The following is a 19,749-nucleotide window of genomic DNA, read 5'->3' as shown; positions in this document are numbered from 1 at the left end:
ACACAGGTGCACATGATTCATTTGCTGCAATCACACAATCCACCTATTTTCACAAAGTCAATAAAAGCACAAAGAATTCCTTCCAGCTGGGTTTGTGCAGTAAGACATAGCAGTGTGCATTTCTGTGTGGGATTGTTGAAGGATTCAGTTGCATGTGGTGAGGGTAAGCTACCAGTCCTTTGGGTCACACTTTCGAATGGAACATAAACCAGTACTTTTTATTTTAAATGAAAACAAAATGCATAGTTGACCAGAAGGTCATCTGTGATCATTTTATATGTGGCCTTATATGTTAGCCTAATTTTTGGAATATATGGTCTAGTGGATGTGGTTTTCTGTTTGTTTTTAAATAGGATCTTAGGATGGCTGAAGAACAAGTAAATTTTTAACTGATCCCCGTTGAAATACAGGTAATGAGGGGCAGCAAACAATTTCTACCAATTTGAACCGGAACACTACACTATAGGTATGCACGAATGCAATCATTGAAGATATTTAAAACTTGAAAACCCCCTTCTCCAGCCCCCACTCCTGTCCCCAGAAAATTATCCTTCTTTAGCAGCTACTATGTCCTCTTCTGTTACTGGCAAAATGCTTTCTTCGTGTTGACATGACTTTATTTTCTCTTTTCACTGTTCACAGAACTGTACCACTTGAAAAGTTTTGCCTTCTCTTGAGTCACTTTCACGTTTCAGCAGGACTTCTGTGTAACACTTCACAATTTATTTTCATTTTTTCTCTCTTCCCACTTTTTTTCTGAGGGGCTATAGAATGTAATTTCTCTAGTTGGAAATTTTTCTTTTTAAATTTGGTACCTGTTATGCTCACATAGGTAAGTTTTATTTTTATAAAAAGCCTGTTTGACAATTTGAAAACAATATCTATCAGTTCAAAATCTAGAGGATTCTGTCTTGGCAAAAGGAAAATTTTGGTACACATTCACCTTATTCCCTGGTCTGAACAGCACAACACATTAGAAACTGGAAGAAAGACTCTGAACTTAGATCCCCTTGAAAAAGTTTCCACTTCACAACACTGTGATCCTGATTTTGCAGGTTTGATTTTTTTTTCTAAGGTGGACTTCCCCTCCTAGGCAAATAAACCACACTAACCACGTAGCTAACTGATTTTATTCTGCACATACAGGTACTTCTTTGTGATGTTCTTCGCAGAATTAGTACTTACTCAAATGCAATGTATGTCAGAAGAGTTGCGGCTGAAAATATAGCAGATATTCCACAGCCTATATAAGTGATAAAGGTCAGGACCTTGTTGTTCTGGGTGTCGATTTGCGTCACGGATCTCTGAAGGTCCTGTGAGAGAGGAGGAAGAGACCTCACTTGTAGGCAGCACCTTTGCTGTGAGCACAGCACTCTTTCTTGGTAATCAGTCAAGTGAAACTGAAAAGCATTCTGGAAATACCACTGTAACCTTGACACTGGGGTTCATTTTTACTGCGTGTACTTGGTCTCCAGTTGTTACACCTCTCACTTCCTTCCTGGAAAAGTCTCCAGTGTCCAAACTTTCTGTTGCTTGTGTACAACTCTTTTGCAGAAGATGTGAGATTTAGAAAAATGTACCCTAAAAGTATTCATATGAAACGTGCAACATTGTAGGGAATTTCTGGCCTTTTTGTTATTAAAAATCCACAGGAGTAGATGTAACTAATCATCTACAGGTGAAACCAAGGGCAAGATATTGCTTTTTGCATTTAGGGTCTTTTTTGATAAAAGAACTACACTTTTAACTAGAATTGGTCAGAAAAGTAGTGATAAACACAATAGAAAAAAAATTTGGAAATTTAGCAGAGCATTCTAAGGATTGTCTTTTTTTTCTGTCTTTTTTTGTCTGTAACTGCCACATGGTACCATCTGAGACTAAATGCCAGTGTTATTTCCTCTTTTTAAGGACAAGAAAATATGAAAATGTTCAGATTTATATCACTGTGGAGGAAATGTGAGCAAACACCAAAAGATAATGTACATTCTAGAGTCATTGCCACTGTTGACACTAGCAAAAACAGCTAGCAAAAGGAAACATTAAATGCTACAGAACTTTGCATGCTTTGTAGGGAAAGGCAGAAGCAGGTTTCTTTTACTGTCCATTCCAGCCTTATATGAAAGTTTATTTACACAGAAAGAGAGTGTTTTTTGGAAATAATTTAGTGTCCAAATTAAAATCAGAAGAAATTATTAAAATGGAAAAGCAACTAGAATGGTCAAAGCTGTGTAAAAATCTATTGGAATGCAGCCCAAATTCAAAGACCTTCTGCCTTATTTCCTACTGTCACTAAAGCATTCAGGGAAGAGAAGGGGCTCATTGAATGTATCCTAAAGAAAGCCTTTTCTTAATCCCTTTGGGGATGAAAAGTGGAACAAGACCGTAATTTAGCTTGCAAGAAGACACAAAGTTTGCAGCTTTTCCATATCTACATCTCAGCATGATGTGAAGAGAGCAGTTCTATTAAGAAGTGTCTGGAAAGCCAAAGCTGAAAAAGTCAGTGTATGTGGCTGCCTTGTGTGGTTTAAGTCCTTTTTAACTCTGCAACTAGTTACTTCAAACCCCAAATACTTCTACTTAGGAATTATTCCTGCTGTGACCAGGAGCCAACATCTTTTCTGCAGCTATGTTTTAGATGCCAAAAAATGTTAATTTCAGCTGGAAAAAAAATGTATCAGCCCATTATTGAGCATAAACAACCACCAAAAGTTAAGAAAAGATAGCACTATTCAATATTTTTCATGTTGGGATTTCTTTTCTCTGAAAAACTCTTCACAAGTGCAAATTGCTGGAGGCAGCTGAAGGCTGGAGGCTATGCTGCTGAGGCTGAAGTGCCCCATATGGTTCCCTCTTTCCTCTCCTGGATAGACACTGCTCTGCCAGTCACCCTGTCTGGAGACTTTGCTTTAGGCTCTGACAAAGTATGGACTATGTGTTCTCTACCACTGCTCTGTGAGCAGTGTTTTCCTGAGAGAAGGCCTGTAATATAAGGCATCCCCAAAACTGATTAAAGCCAAGTAAGAAAACAGCCATTATGGGCATACACAATGTGCAAAAGATTCCACTTCATAGTTTACGACATTAGATAAATCTTGTGAAATTTGCAAACTTGATTTGCAAGGGAAACTCAGCTTTTCGATCTAAGGATGTAAGAGAATTTTTGTGCTCCCTTGACTTTTCATCCTCATGACTATTTCTACTGTCAAGAGGATGTTTTTCTTTCCTGTTTTTTCCTACAATGAGTCTCTTTTCTTGTTGATCTGAAAACAGCATTTCTAACTATTTCTCTTTTTTTTTTCTTTTTTTTTCTTCAAGCAACTTCTCACTTTCTCAATCTGGAAATTTCAAATATACTTTTCACTTCCCTCTTGTTAAATACCTCCTGCCTCAGCTGCAGGTCACTTTTTCCAGATTCTACTGTTAAGGGATATATCAGAGATCCCCTGCAACTTAGGACTCATTAAGATTACTTTTTTATTCTGTCTCTCTAGTGGAAATGTTAGTGCTGGGCTTTGGTTGTATTAGGTTGGATGTTATAACTTGCTATTTGTATTTTGGTATCACTCAGAAGTCTCAATCTCAGGTTTTTTGTGGCACACTATTTTTAAAACATAAAAATCTCATGGTACATTTTAATAATTTAAAAAATAATATTTAGCCACTTGTAAAGAATTTAATAATTATAATAGCAACAACAATAATATTCTTCTATTGTTAACTTTATTAATTATCTCATTCCTGAATCCTTATCACTAGCTACTTTGTTATGGAAATATAAGTGTATGATCATACGGGGGAAAATCACATATTATTATTATTATTAAAAATTATATGCAAAAGAAAGAACCGAAGTAACAAAAATGAGAGTTGTCTTGGCATCAGACAAAAGCTGTGTTACTGTTCCTGCGAAAGGTAACTTGGTGAGCAGTGAGTTTGCCTACCATTAGGACCCCAAAATGTGTGAGGTGGTTGCATAAGCACACAGTTTCATTTTCATTGGACTCTGCATCCACCTGGCAGCCCGCAGGGTTCCAGCCACCACTGCCACCTGTGGAAACGAAACATGAGAAACTGCTGTCCAACAAACACATGCCAACCTCTCCTTTAGCAGATTTCTCACTTCATCTTGTGCAAATGCAGAAGCGCTTTCTCAAATTGAATGAGCCAGCATTAAAAGCAACCGGGAGAGAAGCAAGTGTCAGATTTCCTAGTTTTTGCAAAGAATCACCCCAGATGAGTGTCCTAGAAATGGAATACTGAGCAGAAGCAACAGATGGAGATGTATAACAAAGGTAGGGAGCTTTTTGGTTAATGAGTAAGACGTGGATCACGCATTAAGACATGCCGTGGTTTTATCCAATAATAAGATGATTTTAGAGCTCCTTTTCCCCCCACTGATGTGATGTTTACACGTGCCTGCCTCCCACTTATATATCCTCAGGCACATGAAAGCTTTCAAGGCCCAGGAGCAGAGGGTCCTGCCCTTCCTCTCTGCAGCAGGTCGGAGTGGGTAATCCCAATGGTCTCTGGTGGCCTTACAAAAAACCATGAAGTGAACTATTCCCAAACCACCCCCATTTGAAAAGGCTATTCTGAAAAACAAGTAGAAAGATTTCAGTTCTAAAAATTAAATGTTAAAATTAAAAATTGTTTCTTTTTATCATTTTCCCTGCCAAAATATGAGCTAGTTTTGTGAAATCATTCCTATTCTGACACTTAAAGACATTCTTTTCACAGCTCTTGAGAAAACCCAGCATAATTTGCTCTGTAACTTCAAGACAATCAAACATTCAAATTCAAGACATTTTCTCAAAATAGAGTGAAGAATACTGTGAAGATGTTCCAAAACCACTTAAAACTCTTCTCCACTCAAGCAGCCACTGGGAATAGTTTCCTCCCTCCCTGTGTGTTCCTCCTTTAATGTGATTCTTAAGTTCAGCTTCCTAACTAGTTCTATGATTTTTTGCTCATTTTAATCCTCTTGCATTCTCCTCAATTGCTCTGTCCGTATTTCCTGCTTTGAAATACAAATTTGGATGGTAAATTTTATTTCTTGCAAGACTCTGTGTACTGAACCTCTCCATCCAAAATCCTACAGCTCTATCTGTTTCATTGTAAGGGAGAGAAACATCTCAGCAGTGATCTCTAAAACAGAGACATCTGGAGAAAGAGAACAACTTTACGTAAAGGATTAAGAGCCTGAGTAAAACATGACACACAGGTTTGGTATTCTTCACCTTCTTTGATAAAGAATGGTCTAAAATGTTGCCTCGTTAATGTGTGTCCCCATATGTAACCTAAGAAGCTTATTATCTGTAACAGTCACAAACTTACACCCATATAACTCATTTTTCAAAAAAACGAACAGTTAAAAGTATGGCTAAGAACCATTCACATGTCTGAGCAGCATTATAATTTAATTTGCTCATGCAGGCAGATCAGTGAAAAACAGCAGATATGGGAAAAAGTTGGAAAAACTTAACTGAAAAATTTAAAATGGTAAAGGCATTTACATTAAAAACAAACTTTAAAAAGGAGTATTTAACATTTGCTGTTACAAGTAGCTGTACTACCTAGAAGAAATAATACACTCCATTGAGTGGACTTTATTGAATCCTGTAAGGATTGTTTGGGAAGCAAAATAGCCAATAGTGTGACCAGTTTTAAAACTCAGAAACATTTATTCACCTCATGAGAGAAATTAGAATATTTTTAAACTTACCATTTTTGTCCATATCCCAGAAGACACAGGTAGGTTTAGGATCTTCCTAAGAACAGATGTAAAAGTAGACTTTGTATATCTCTTCAGACATAAATCTTAACAACATTTACAACAGATGTTGCAATGTATAATTTTAATGAGCAGAAGAATCCATATCATTAAATTGTTGAAAACTTGCCTAGTGTTAAATTAGAGTTTTTTCTCCTAGAAAGATGGATTTTTCAAATTGGAAAATCTAGAGCACAGCTTCAATGTAGTGTTTGACAGTTCTTTTTGCACATCCTCAGAATAATTAATTTTTCTTGTGTTACTGAAATTATCCATGAATATGATGTCTTTATAGAATCTAAATGCTTTTCACTGTTTACCTCCTTTGGGCTTCTCCATGAATCCTCTGTGTAAAGCTTGAAAATGTGCAAATGTCTGCTGAACCCAAGTATAAGTTGTTTTGCTTCACCTTAAAATACTCATTGTAATGCAACGCAAGATAAAGTTGATTGAGCAGTGAAAATTACAAACCAGGTTCTCATTACATAAACAATTTACTTAGGTATTGCATTTTAACATTTTCTTAGCATTTCTAGTGCTATTGTCTTTTTTGGTTTAGATCCTGAGAACGGAGTCAAGCTCACACATTTTCAAACTGGAACAAAAGGTTGCATTTGGTCTGTATTTCCCTGAATTTACTGTAGTAATCTTTTATTAATGTTTTTCTGTCTATTCCTCTGATGAAAACCTCATAATAACAAAATAATTCTGGGAACTATTAACAAAGCGAAAAATGTTTGGCCAAAGAATTTAAGTAATTATGAAGTTCCAGTGTAATAAATCATGTCCCTTGACCCTGGTCATTAACAAAGGTTTCACCTATAGTTACTGGCACAGAAATTACTTCTGAGGAGCAGAATCAATGATCTTGCAGATAATTGTTAGGTCATGAATGGAGCATGAATGCATGAGGATGGAGAGATTATTTGTTTCTACTTTTTGCTTACTTGCTTTTGTTCTTAATTTCAATTTGATCTTACTCGAAATCCATCCATCTAAATCAGACTATAATCTTAGCCTTTATCATATATAATCTACATTCCTGTTCCTCTGAATAATCAGTCTTGTTTTACCTGCATTTTGGTATGCTTGATTGTAACCTTCACATAATCCTGAAGATCCTGAATGGTTAGGTTTCCAATACTGCATGCCACCACAAAACTGGTCAAATTGGCAGGATTTTCTGCATCCTTCAAGAGATTAAAAAAAAAATATAATAAGTGCTTACATGGCACATAACGTAAAAGCCAGAGTACACAGTTTCATTTTTGCAGTGCGCCAGAATAAGTAAGTTGTCAGCATTTCTGTAGTTTTGATCACTCAATATAAGAACATTATGCTTATAAAATCAAATTATGGGTTAGCCTCATGGAAGCTTCTCTATTTTCCTTGTAGCCATAAACACGCATAGGCACAATTATAGAGAGAGATTAGAAGGCAAACAAAATTATAACTCAAACAATGTGGCAGATAACAACCCATGATATGATTAGCTCATTTCCCTAAACAAGCATGAACAAACTCACTTATCTTATTGTTGACAGTGTCATTTAGTAAATGCAAAGTTTTTAGAGAATAAACTGTTTTCTGAATAGCATTGTTAAATCAATGAATGACTACGAAGTAGTAAACAAATTCAAAGCAATATTGCATACTGAAGGGGATGGTATTTTCTCTAAGGTCTTATTTGGTAGGAATTTAAATAGAATTCTGACATTATCACTGACCAGTAAACTGCATCTGACAATTTCCCAGAAGAAACGGTTTCCTTGGAAACGAATTATTTATTGAAATGGAAGCGCATTGGCAATGCTATTTTCTTTTGACAGACTTCTGTTGAAACCTGCATATTCAGATGGGAAGCTTGGTCACTGCCTGTGGCAGATCTTAGGTCCAACGAACTCTCCTACAGCCACTCACTTTCCCTCCCAAAATCTTGCCTGCCAGACTTCTGAACCCTTGATTCCTTCCATTTAGGAAACTGTTAACATAACAAGATATCAGGTTTCAGCTCAGCACTGCAATTGTGAGATCCCACCACTCATGAGAGACACAATAGCTTCAGTCATTAGGTGCATATTATCCTGAGAAGAATATTTTCTTTCTTAAGAACCTAATCCAAGAGTTTTCAGACACAGTATTTCAGATTATACTGGAGTTTTGTGGCAAAATTTCCTAAAACCTTAAAAACTGAAGAGGAAAGAAAAGTAAATTTCTAGGCAGTTCTTGAGTATTCACACAAGAAAAAGTCTCTTGGTTATCACCTAAATTTGAACATCTTACAAACTCTATGAAAGTCCTTGGCTATATTTCCACAGGTTTCAGTGGATTCTGTCTGTAGCAGGTAAGAAAAGCAAGACACAGTTGGTCTCTTTAGGGAAGACAATTTATTATATTCTTAAAGTAAAACACAGACTACTTATTTAGCCATAAGGCTGTGTTCAGCTGAAGTTCAGGCATAGATGTTTACACTGAACACACCTGCCTTTGGTGACGAGAATCCCACCTTGAACAGCTTTTATATAGTCCTCTAAGTAATGGAACCATCTTTAATGAATTACGAGACAAAACTTATGAGAATTCTCTCAGTTGCAATAAAATAACCCACCACCAATGCTGTGAATTATGTTTCACTGTTATGTTAAATACTTTTAAGGAATACTGCCAATATCATTCAGATATTTGTAAATGCATGTGGCAGAAATATGAAATGCAATGAAAATGAAACCCTCTTATACTAATGGATAAAGTTATTTGGTTTGAGATGGCACATGGATCAGTTTATTTGTAGGCATTATTTTAATCCTGTTTTTTTTAACTTCCTTTATTTTTAGACTTCCTAAAAATGTGAGGATCACACATTTTTAGTTCATTGTGTTAAACACATCACCCAAGAGTTTGAAGAACACACAAAGAATGAAAGGCATTTTAATTGCAAATTAAGGTGCAATTTTTATGGTTTTTGTTTTTCAATGGCTTATTAAGTACCACTTAGAAATGCATTCTAGCACCATTAAGGGACACATTCTGATTTCATATGACTTTATGCCGTTATGACCAGCCTCCATCTATATTCTTCTGGGGTTTTTAAATTAAAGATATCCATCCTGTTTTTCTCAAAAGCAGGCTTAAAATGAATACAATTTAAAATAAAAATACTTTGGGGTGTATTTCAGAAGGCAACTGTGGGTCATGAGTATTTTCTTGCCTAGATAATCTGAAGAATCTGGATACACTGCCAATAAAAACGATAATATAGGGACAATACAATACTACAGAGTGCTGCGGATGCACAAGAGCCAAAGGTCACTTGAAATACTGATGGGAAAACAAACTCAAGTCTTCTGAGACACATTCTACAGTTCACCATGAAACAATGCTTCCTTCTTAATTAAGTACAGTTTTGTTGTTTTTTTTTTCCAAATAAGTGTGGTTTTGGTTTTCTTTTTTCCAAACTGCAAATTCTTCCTAATATTTTTGGCACTATTTACAATTACCATTTTATAAGACCCAAAAAATAAAATACCAAATCTACCTAAGCATGTTTAGGTTTCAGGTATAAATATTGCTATCCTTATTCCTTTTAAAATATGGTATGCTTATGAGAGCACAGGTATGGAAAGATTAATGTATATATATATGAACAGGAGTTCTCTGGCTGCTAAACATCAGCCCAGGGTTTCCAACTGAGCTGGATTTGACTGCTAACTAGCTCTTAAAAGGAAAGGAGAGCTCTTGGCAGTGTTATATGCCAAATTCCCTCCTGGTAAAAAAGAACCTGACTCCACTGAATACCAAGGACTTCTATTAACGCATTTTAACAGAAGTTAAAGGCTTTTTTAAAGTCTTTTGCTGCTTTCCTCTGATTTTAAGCAGTTGGGATACAGGTTTCCATAGATCACCCTGAGAAAAGGTTTATTTCACACGTGAGAGGAATTTGCAGTTAAACACCTGACTTCAACTCAGCTTGGGCACTTCAACTGTTTTGCTGCTCTGAACATAAGGCTGTCATTAGTGCCTACATTTGCTGCTGTCTTTTAATTCCTGTACCTCATGAAATACTGTAAAGTGATTACACTACAGGAAACTTTTAGGAGCTGGCTTTGATTCACCCTATCTGGAATGACTTCAAGCACATTAACACTTACCTGAAAAAGGCCGTTTTTATTGAAGAAAGTAAACTGAGCCCTGGATATAACTTCAAACTCATCCTGACTTAAATTCTTCAGTAAACTTGGTGGCAGAACAACAGAAGCTATGGCACTTGTCTGATCCTTGTCAAAATCTATCTGTTAAATAAAAACAACAGGAGAACATGTTCAAACAATAAAGAAACCATCTGTTGTCCACAACTGGGTTCATACTCTTACAAAGAAATATCTAGATATGGGACTAGAACCAATCAACACTGAAACTGTGTCTATGTAAGAGCTGATGCAATAAATAAAATTTTTAAAGTCTGGGGAGGTTTCCCATTTTTCCAGCATGAGATCAGCCTTCTGCTACAAAAAGATATTAGATAAAACCAACAAAGAAGTTAACTCCTCCACTGCTATAATGATGATTTGGAAATAATGAGACGGTAATTATGTCGGTCATAACCATTTTCAGCAACATTCAAAATACTTTTCCTCATAGCAAACAATATTGAGAACTAAAAAATATTCTCTGAATCTTTGTTAAATTGTATTAGTTAGCTTGAGCTACACATCGGAAATAATTCTCTTACGAGCTTTTATAGTTTCTCTGTAACTAAAAGGAGATTTAAAAATTATTAGTGTAAGTTCTCCATATTTATTGTCCTATATAGCATAAAAACCACATCATATAAATTTAATCTTCACTGGCAATGTATCAGAAATCTAAAAGCCCTCTGTGGCCCAGGAATGTAACAAGCGAGTAGGAAATAAAAAAGGATGCAACCCTGCATTTTATTAGCAATTTTATTACTGAACACTTTCCCACCATGGCGTACTCAAGTTGCGCCACCCTATCCATTGAAGGAAGTGGGGCATGCCAGCTCACAGTGGCTCTGAAATAAAAGCACTTAACAATTTTATTGTGAGATATGGGAACTCCCACTACTGACTTCCCCAGAGGCATCCTGGTTGTGTATTTATGTTTCTCATGGACAATTATGTAATTCTAAAACCACCATTAGCAAACAGAAAGTTAAAAGTCATAAGCTATTGACAGATTATTCACCCTTGGAAATCAGTAAGAAGTAGCTCATAGACATCTCCTGACAGGGATAAATGTAGTTCAAAACCCGGTTTTCAGTGGTTGATTCTGCCACAGTAAACAGAAAGTGTGTATGTGATAAAGATGTCCCATCAGGACATGTCTGCAAATAGAGGCAAACAAGCTTCTCCAAAGAAACATGGATATATTACAGGAACAATTTAATAATATGAATCACCAAAACCTAACTTAGTCAAAGGTTTGGCAAGAAACATAAAGACACAGGGGACTGAAATAGAATCTTTCCAAATTGCCATGGATAAATTTGCTTGGTATCTACTTTAAGAAAAAAAAAAGAATTAAAAAAAATCTGGAAACATTCTGACATACAGCTTGAAGAGTTTAATGTTCCCTGATGAGCCTAGAATAGATCATCACATCACCGGTGAAAAACCTGGGCTTTCACAAGGAAATCTCCCTTCAACAGGGATATCAAGTATCTTTCTGACAGGCACGGAAAATATAAACGGTGCCCACAGCTGCTGCAACTTTTCTGGAAGGAAGGATGCTAAGAATTCTCAATCAGCAGTTGGAAATGTGAAAGTCTGAGGAGAAGCTTGTGTTCCAATAGGAACATTATAAATAATTTGATGCAGTTTGGATTTTATGAGTATTTAGACAGTACTGTAATAAATGATTCCAGAACGAGAAAATTCCTGGATGTCCTCAAGCCACAGATGGTAATTCCTGTTCTACGTGTGATCATCCAAAACCTGGCTTTAGAATTTTCCTTTCCTCTTTCCATAAATAAAGGATGAAATCTGCAGGAGAAACATTCCTTTGATAACAAAGAACTATTCAGCTTCACCAACAGCTATTGAGCTTCATTAATATGAGAGCTAAACAAAAGTAGATTTGCAATCACCAAAAATTTCCAATAAAATTGATTCAAATAAATTTTAGCTAAAATATCAAGGATTATAAATATGTGAAAAATCAAGTACATAAAATATATTTTTATCTATTTAAACAACATTTGAGTCTTGATCCAAAGTCTATATATATGCACAAGTCCTAAAGCCTATTACATTACTATTACTTTTTCTATAAAGCAGACTTTTTTCTGTCTTCATTCTTGTTTTGATTTTTACAGTATATAGTATCTTATAAAATGATCAGACATTTATTAGGATTGTTGTGTTGCCAATTTGCAGCAGGTATTAATTTGTTTCCATACAATATCTATACTCTAGTGATTAGTCTTTAACTATTTTTATAACGTCATATTTTGTTGAATTCAGTTTTAGTTCCTCTGGCCCAAATGACAGCAGATTTTTTTCTTTTTCTGTGTAATATTTTCTGTGTGTTTCTCCAAATACGACTCACTGTACTTGAATAGTTAAACACACAGGAAACCGAGATGACATTATCTCTGTCACAGATTTCCTATTTAACTGAAAAAAAATTAAATTGCACTGCATTTTTAAAAGCATTTAGGTGCCTTAAGATGCAGACAGGCATGTAGTGAAATTTATAAATTTTTGGCACCTCATCACTACTGGTTTCAAAAGAACATCGGGAAAATCCGATAGGTGCTCATGTGCATCTCAAACAGTATTTCAAAGTTTTAGATATCTGTTTTTTTCTATTTGTGGGAAAAAAGCAAATAAAAAATATTTTTGGGGTGATGATAAATATCTCAACTATAGTATCTGCCTGGGTACTGTAGCACTGGAGACCTTCCTAAATTTTGTGTGATCTCTGTTTTATTTTTAATGTCTAGGCTGCTCAAACTCCGCATGAATGACTTGAACTGCCTCAGATACCCTAAATGGTACAAGTCAATCAACTTATGTGGGGACAACTGGATTAGATTTAGGTTTCTTTTAGCACTAAATGTTTAAATTTTACTGGAAGGTTGAAAAACGATTGAATCTGCAGAAATCTGTATGTAGATACCTATAACTAGGTATCTTATTTTAAAGCTGAAATACAACAAAAGAGTTATAAGATATTGTACAATGGTCAGTACTGCAGATTGTTAAAGGTTATTTTCCTTCTTCATTAGTAAAAAAACCCCACAAAACTAAAAAAGGGTCAAGTGTGTTCTGGATTTATAAGCCAAATTACTTTTTATCTGTATGGAATGTGAGTTTATCTGTGTTTCCTGTCACCCAAGGAAATACTACATTAATCTGTTATCTGTTTGGATGATTGTAGGAAAAAGGAAATAGAAAGTAGGGGGAGAGTTGGGAGTTGTAAGTGGATTTATAGGAACCAGAGGCACATTCCATGCTTGTTCTGTACCTGGAAATCAGACGCATTGTTCTGTGGACTGATGCTGAAAGAGCCACCGTTGAATGAAGTTGAATTTATAGAAGACACTCCAAGTGCGAGATTTCTTGTTGAAATACTCATGGATGGTCCATCAAAATGGATCTTTAAAGCCAAGGCATCAATAGTTTTTAGAGCTCTAAAAAGAGAAATAAAAATTACTCCAAAAACTGAATACAGAAAAAAACCCACCTACGTTCTGCATGCTCCTCAAATCACAAGGTGATCCTCTTGTTACTGACAATGTTTCTATCACTCATCTGTGTATTCACAAGGAGATTGTTAGACTGAAAATTTATGTATCCCTCTTGACACGAAAGCTTTTGACTGACAGAAACTGTGACTGTACATCAATGGTCCTGAAATAATTTTACAACAATACTTGTCAATGCTGTGTCATGAATCAGAAGACTTGGATTTTTCTGGTTTGTCTACACATGGAAGGATGAATCCTTACAGCCTTGCAAGTTGCTCTCAAAAGCTTTTCTCAAATGCAGGAATACTTACTCTGAAGATGAGGCTGCCAATACACTGTCTGAACTGGCTAGAATATTGGAAAAAATTGTCACCACGGTAGAACCCAGAGATTCATCAATTTCTTCATCATTCACAATTTTTTTGAGCTTCTGCACAACGTCATTTACTTTGTCTGAGGTCAGCTGCTGCCCCTCACCAGTGAGATTCAGAAGCTGGTTGGCAATATCTGCTGCATTTTCTGTGAGCATACAGAATCAAGCAAAAAGAGAAAATAATGCGTTACTGTGGGGAAGTAATCCAGAACAACAAATTTTTATCATCACCATTGAAGGCTAGAGTGTGTTTGATGGTACTTGCAATGAACATGGGATTCATCATTTTGTCAAATTTATATATTTTTTAAAAAGTATATAGTTCCTGCTGATTATATACTATGCTCATTGGCTGTCTTTCTTGTCTTTGTTTTGATTTGAGTTTGCAAATCACAACTATTATAGAAAGGGGTGATTGAATGAAAAAGAGAGGAATACAATGCATAGTTATCTTCTTTTTCCTCCTTATGCTATCCTTTCTTTTTCACTGGGAAAATTTTTTACTCCTGAAGTGAAACAAATGCATCCAAAGTCTCTATTACTGAAGAAGTGTTCACTCTCTTAAGCTTTCTGAAGAAAGTCTGGCCCCCTTGCAAATGCTTCAGTTCTTTCAAAGGATGCTACTCTTGTCAGAAATCTGACAAGCACAGCACACAAACAAATTTCACGAGGAGAATCTTCCTGGAAAGTTTGACAGCATGTCCAATGGCAAAACATGTTAAACTGTCATTTCAATGCCACCTGGACAGAAAACTAATTTAAACACTAACCCTTAATAACTTCAAAACATTTGAGATTTAATGGAATTTGCAAATAAGATTTTGCAACTGGCTGTGGTTGCTTTTCATAACACAGTGTTTTGATAAATTTACTGTAGAATGCTCATCTACATGGCATGATGTTTTTCATATAATCGCACTGCAAGTACCCAGCTGACTGGGTTAGGTAGCCAGGCCCCTAGGACATGTCTATCAACAAAGAAAGAGAAAGAGGTTTCTCCAAGACAGCAATTCAGAACAAGAGCCTAAAGTCATATGTATTTCAGAGCACCTACAGTATTATTCTCTTCACTACCTTTGGCACTAAAAGAAGGGATCATAAAATGTTTTTCTTGTTATTTTATCACTCTTTCATGGCCAGAATGATATAAAGGATTATTTTAGAAACAGAATAAATCTGAAATTGTCTGATTGCAAGTCCAGCGATGAGAGCAGGAGTCTTTCCCCTGGCAGGCATTCAAAATATTTAAAAATCTGTCCTAACTTGAATATCAAATAGAGGTAAGACACCACCTTCCTTTACTCTTGATTAAATTGCTTGAAGAGCTGGATTTAATTCAGTAATTTGTTTCCAGAGCTTTAAATGGGTGAGCTGAATTGAACTTGGTTGCACTTCCCTAGAGTTTAATTATTTACTTTGCTTTGATTTTTAAAGAAAGATTTTTAAAGAACTTAGCATAAAGAGAAGAGATATCCTTCCAAAGACTAACACAAATATACCCACCTGTGCAATTTCTAAGATCAGGTTGACCCCAGTATGATGTATAATTCTGCAGACCCAAATAGCTAAAGAGGAAAAAAGACAAAATTCACATGAAATACTGCAACAAACTTACATAAATATTTGATAATTCTTTTTTAGGTGTCATAGTGTCCACTCTTCCCAATTCCCAATATTTGCAGCAACATGGGCCCTAGTGAAACACAATAGATATACTTGACAGTGAAAGTATACGACTGATTAAATAATAGTGCTGAGAGAAACCCCAGTTTTTCAGTGGAAATTCTGGCCTTGTGTTTCAGGAAAGACCCAAATACTGACATAAAATATTACGCCCCTATTATGGCCTAGTCAGATGCTGTCTCTGTAATTTCTCCTTGATATAAATGGCTTTAATCTAGTCCATAGCAAGACATAATACCTCTCATAAGAACATGCACAAGAGCCACATGAAGGTATAAATTTATTCCACCAATGAAAATGAGTGCAAGTAACTATTGGATCTAGGTCCAAAGTAAGGGGCAGATATAAAGATTCCTTTTTTAAAATTTTTTTAAAAGCCTTACCATAGCAAAATACAAAATCATAGGATGAATGGGTCAGGTTGGAAGGGACCACAGTGGGTCACCTGGTTCAACCTCCTAGCTCCAGCAGGGTCATCCTAGTGCACCTGGCACAGCATTGTGTCCAGATGCTTCTTGAGCAACTCCAGTGAGGGCGACTCCACAGCCTCTCTGGGCATCCTGGTGCTTGGTAACCCACACAGTAAAGAAGTTCTTCCTCACATTCAGGTGGAATTTCCTGTGCATCAGTTTCTGCTCATTGCCCCTTGTCCTATTGCTTGGCACCACCAAATAGACCCATCCTCTTGACACCCTCCCTTCAGATACTCATAGACATTGATGAGATCCCCTCAGTCATCTCTTCTCAAGGCTGAACAAGCTCAGTTCCCTGAGCCTTTCCTCATAGGAGAGATGCTCCAATCCCTTAATCATGTTTGTCACCCTGTAAAAATGGCTCCAAAACTAAATACACTTTTGCCTCAGTTTTCTTTGCAGACAATCATGTTGTCACAGCATGGAAAAAGGCATGGGAAAAATGTATCCCTTTACTCAGCACATGATAAAATAACATTATTCCTCAGCTTGTTTTTATTGTAACAGCACAGGTAATCATCTACTGTGGAATGCAGATGACTAGAAGAGTCTGTTAGAAGAGCTTCCTCTTCTCTCCAAACAAATCCCACCAGTGCTCCATATTGGAAAAAGCTAGTGGAGGCAGAGGCAGCGAAGGTACAGCACAGGGCAGAACTCAGTAATTTATTGTTTTCTTTTAATGAGAAGTGCTGTACATAATCAATGGTACAGTGTAGACCACAAATTAATAATAAAGATGAGCAATACTGGGACAGCAAAGGTCAGAGACACTAATTTTTAATGATTCCGAGGTTCTGACCTAAAAACAATTTGATTTCTTCACTTCTTGCTCTACAGTAAAGTTCAGTCAGTCAGAATCAGCTCTTGTACAAGATTAGGAGGCTGAGGAAGTGAGTTATTTAAATATAATGTGGGTTGCTTTCCTGTTTGGCACCGAAACTCAAAGCTGATTCATATCCATGTTGCCATACTGTTTGGAAAAAGTAAAAGATCTGGTGTTCTCAGAACATGTTCCAGATGCAATGTGGGTGGATAAGACTAATATATTGCATTTAATAGTAATAATCCTAAATACTGAAGGAATTAATTAATATTGCATCATAATAACCATGTTTAAGGCACTCAAAGGAGTCAGAGCCATAATGTTTTGGTAATAATATAAGCAGAAGTAATAATGTTCCCATTTTACAAATGGGAAATGGACAAAGTCTCTTGTAGATGTTTGCAAAAAATCTCCTACATTAGGGAAAATTTCTTAAACCTTAAAAACTCAAGTTCAAATCTTTAAGCATAAGATCATACCCATCTTCGATTATGAGTAACTACTGACAAAATATTTGTTTCACAATTTCTTTACTTTTCCCCTAATGAGATGAGGTGCTTTGGATTAAACCAAATGCACATCTCATCTTCACAGAATTTCATTCTAATTCTTACACAAGTCAGATAGTAGTGGTGGAGTGGTTGTAAATGTGAAGCTTTGGGTACAGTAATGTAAAGGTCATGGCCAAGTGCAAGGTCCTGCGTGTGGGTCAGGATAATCTCAAGCACAAATAGAGGCTTGGGAGGAGAATAGATTGAAAGCAGCCTTGAAGAGAAAGACTCTAGGATGTTGGAGGAAGATGCAGCCCAGAAAGCTGATGACATCCCGGTTGCAACCAGCTGGATCCTGCTCTGGGGCTTGCAAGGTAAGAAAAATGCGGACTTGTTGGAGCAAGTCCAAAGGAGGCCCACAAAAATGATCAGAGGGTTGGAACACCTCCTCTATAAAGAAGCTGAGAGTTGTTCATCCTGCAGAACAGAAGGCTCTGGGGAGCTTCCAGCACCTAAAGTGGGGTACAAGAGATCTGGACAGGGACTTTTTACAAGGGCATGTAGTGACAGGACAATGGCAAATGGTTTTAAACTGAAAGAGATTAGGTTTCAGTTAGATATCAGGAAGAATTTTTTTACTTCGAGGGTAGTGTGGCACTGGCACAGGTTTTCCCCATCCTTGGAAGTGTTCCAGGCCAGGATGGACAAGGCTCTGACCAGCTTGGTCTAGTGGGAAGTGTCCCTGCCCATGGCAGGAGGGTTTGGAACTAGATGATCTTCAGGCTCTCTTCCAACCCAAACCCATTCTATGATTCTATGTCTTGAATAAAACAGTTTCATTCTATAAGAAGATGTTATTTTTATAGCCATGTTGAACACGTATTAACTGTGGGCCCCACTGTGCCCTGCAGAAGTGGTAGATGAGTCTTTTTTTCTTATCAATAAAATAAATACTATTACTGCACCACCTAATTTCTCATAGTATAGAAAAAAATCTTCCTGAGATCCAATACCAGCCAATGGTAACCATTACATATAACTAAATAATAACTATATGTAACCAAAAGTTGCATCTGAAACAACTCAGTTTCTCAGATATTTGAACACCTACCAGGTTCTCGATGCAGTCTGAACTGAGCTCCCATGGCAAAATGTGAAGTTGGTCACAGTAGGCCTGGTATCTGGCCAGAAGTAGTTTGGAGGGTTTTCTTCAGCTAAACATTTTTCTGTAAAAATGAGTATATCCATGTTAATAGTAAATTTCTTCACCTAATCATCTTCCATTTTTTGTCCTCAGCTATCAACCAGTCTACAGCACAAAACTCTTCAAATGAAATGCTTGATTGTTTGCAATGGAGTGGCAATAGAGGGGTGCACAACCAGGGATCACACATGCTGCTGCTGCTCAGGGGAAATACTTGAACGTGCATGCTGCATCCATCTGCACTCCAGTAGCCTCCACCTCCTCCCTCCCAAAGGAAGGGCAACCTTTGATAGAAGCTAGGGAAGAGATGAGAGTTAAAAGAAGATTGATTTAGGGAAACTGTTGTCAGGAACACAAACACCACTGAGAAGTGGGGATGAGGGGCCTTGGAGGTCCAAAATGTCTCATTTTAGCTCTGTCTGTAAAGTACATTTCATCATCCTCAAACCACCAGAGGAGCTGTAAGGAACTGTCCCAGCCTCTTTGAACCAGACAGCAAGACACTAACTAAAGTAACCTGGACAACTTTCTTTGTGCTAAAAGTGATATTTTGAGCATGGCTCTTTGAGATCAGTAGAACAACAAGGCTTATAGGGACAATTTAAGATCTGAAATAGTCATACTGTTTAAAAATGCGTGATGATTTTAACAGGGAAGATGCTTATTTATGAACAAAAAGAAAAAAAAAATTGGTGTGTAACAAAGCCGAACACTACTTACCCACTGGATCAACATCCACAGTATGAAGCTGATATCCCTCTCCCATGGTTTGATTATTACTTATGAGCTTCTGTCGGATGTCTTCCTCTTCCAAATTGATGTTGTTGGTAGAATTATAAACTAGAAGAGCCAAAGCACTAAAACTGCAAAGAAAATTATCCGAGTGTTTCAGTCAGAACAGTAGAGGCCAAATATATGGAAATAAAAATACCTGACAAACTCTGGTTTTATGAGTGTCACCAAAACCGTGTTTCTCATTATCTGTAAATAAATATTTTTTGTATATATAGGGCCATGACAAGAAAATATGGTTGGAAAATTTCATCTTCTAGTTACCTTTAAAGAAGCATCTCATAAAAATAGCTAAAAAATGTTCTCAGAAGAGTTCAGAAGATGAAACCATAGACCTGTGGGCTCTAAATGGGCCCTAATTAATTTTAAAAATCTGTTTGCTACTGGCTTAGGAACTTAAAGAGCTGATTCATCCCACATCACAAAACT

The 19,749-nt window shown here is 36.6% G+C and overlaps 1 protein-coding gene across 5 annotated transcripts in view; it reads right to left on the bottom strand.

The window, feature by feature from the left end:
* ADGRG6 (adhesion G protein-coupled receptor G6) overlaps positions 1-19,749 on the bottom strand; it is a 108,249-nt gene that overhangs the window by 16,510 nt on the left and 71,990 nt on the right. For all 5 annotated transcript variants that reach the window (XM_033056022.2, XM_033056023.2, XM_033056018.2 and 2 more), the window contains exons 9-18: positions 19,249-19,391; positions 18,436-18,550; positions 15,358-15,419; positions 13,793-14,000; positions 13,259-13,424; positions 9,919-10,059; positions 6,844-6,960; positions 5,723-5,768; positions 3,942-4,048; positions 1,186-1,313 (exon numbers count right to left, since the gene is read on the bottom strand). In XM_033056022.2, coding sequence (XP_032911913.1) covers positions 1,186-1,313; positions 3,942-4,048; positions 5,723-5,768; positions 6,844-6,960; positions 9,919-10,059; positions 13,259-13,424; positions 13,793-14,000; positions 15,358-15,419; positions 18,436-18,550; positions 19,249-19,391 — 1,233 coding nt within the window. The remainder of the gene's footprint in view (positions 1-1,185; positions 1,314-3,941; positions 4,049-5,722; positions 5,769-6,843; positions 6,961-9,918; positions 10,060-13,258; positions 13,425-13,792; positions 14,001-15,357; positions 15,420-18,435; positions 18,551-19,248; positions 19,392-19,749) is intronic.

This window comes from Catharus ustulatus, chromosome 3 (genome assembly GCF_009819885.2).
Source record: "Catharus ustulatus isolate bCatUst1 chromosome 3, bCatUst1.pri.v2, whole genome shotgun sequence".
Classification (NCBI taxonomy): Eukaryota; Metazoa; Chordata; class Aves; order Passeriformes; family Turdidae; genus Catharus; species Catharus ustulatus.
This window is presented reverse-complemented; position numbering and strand designations above follow the sequence as displayed.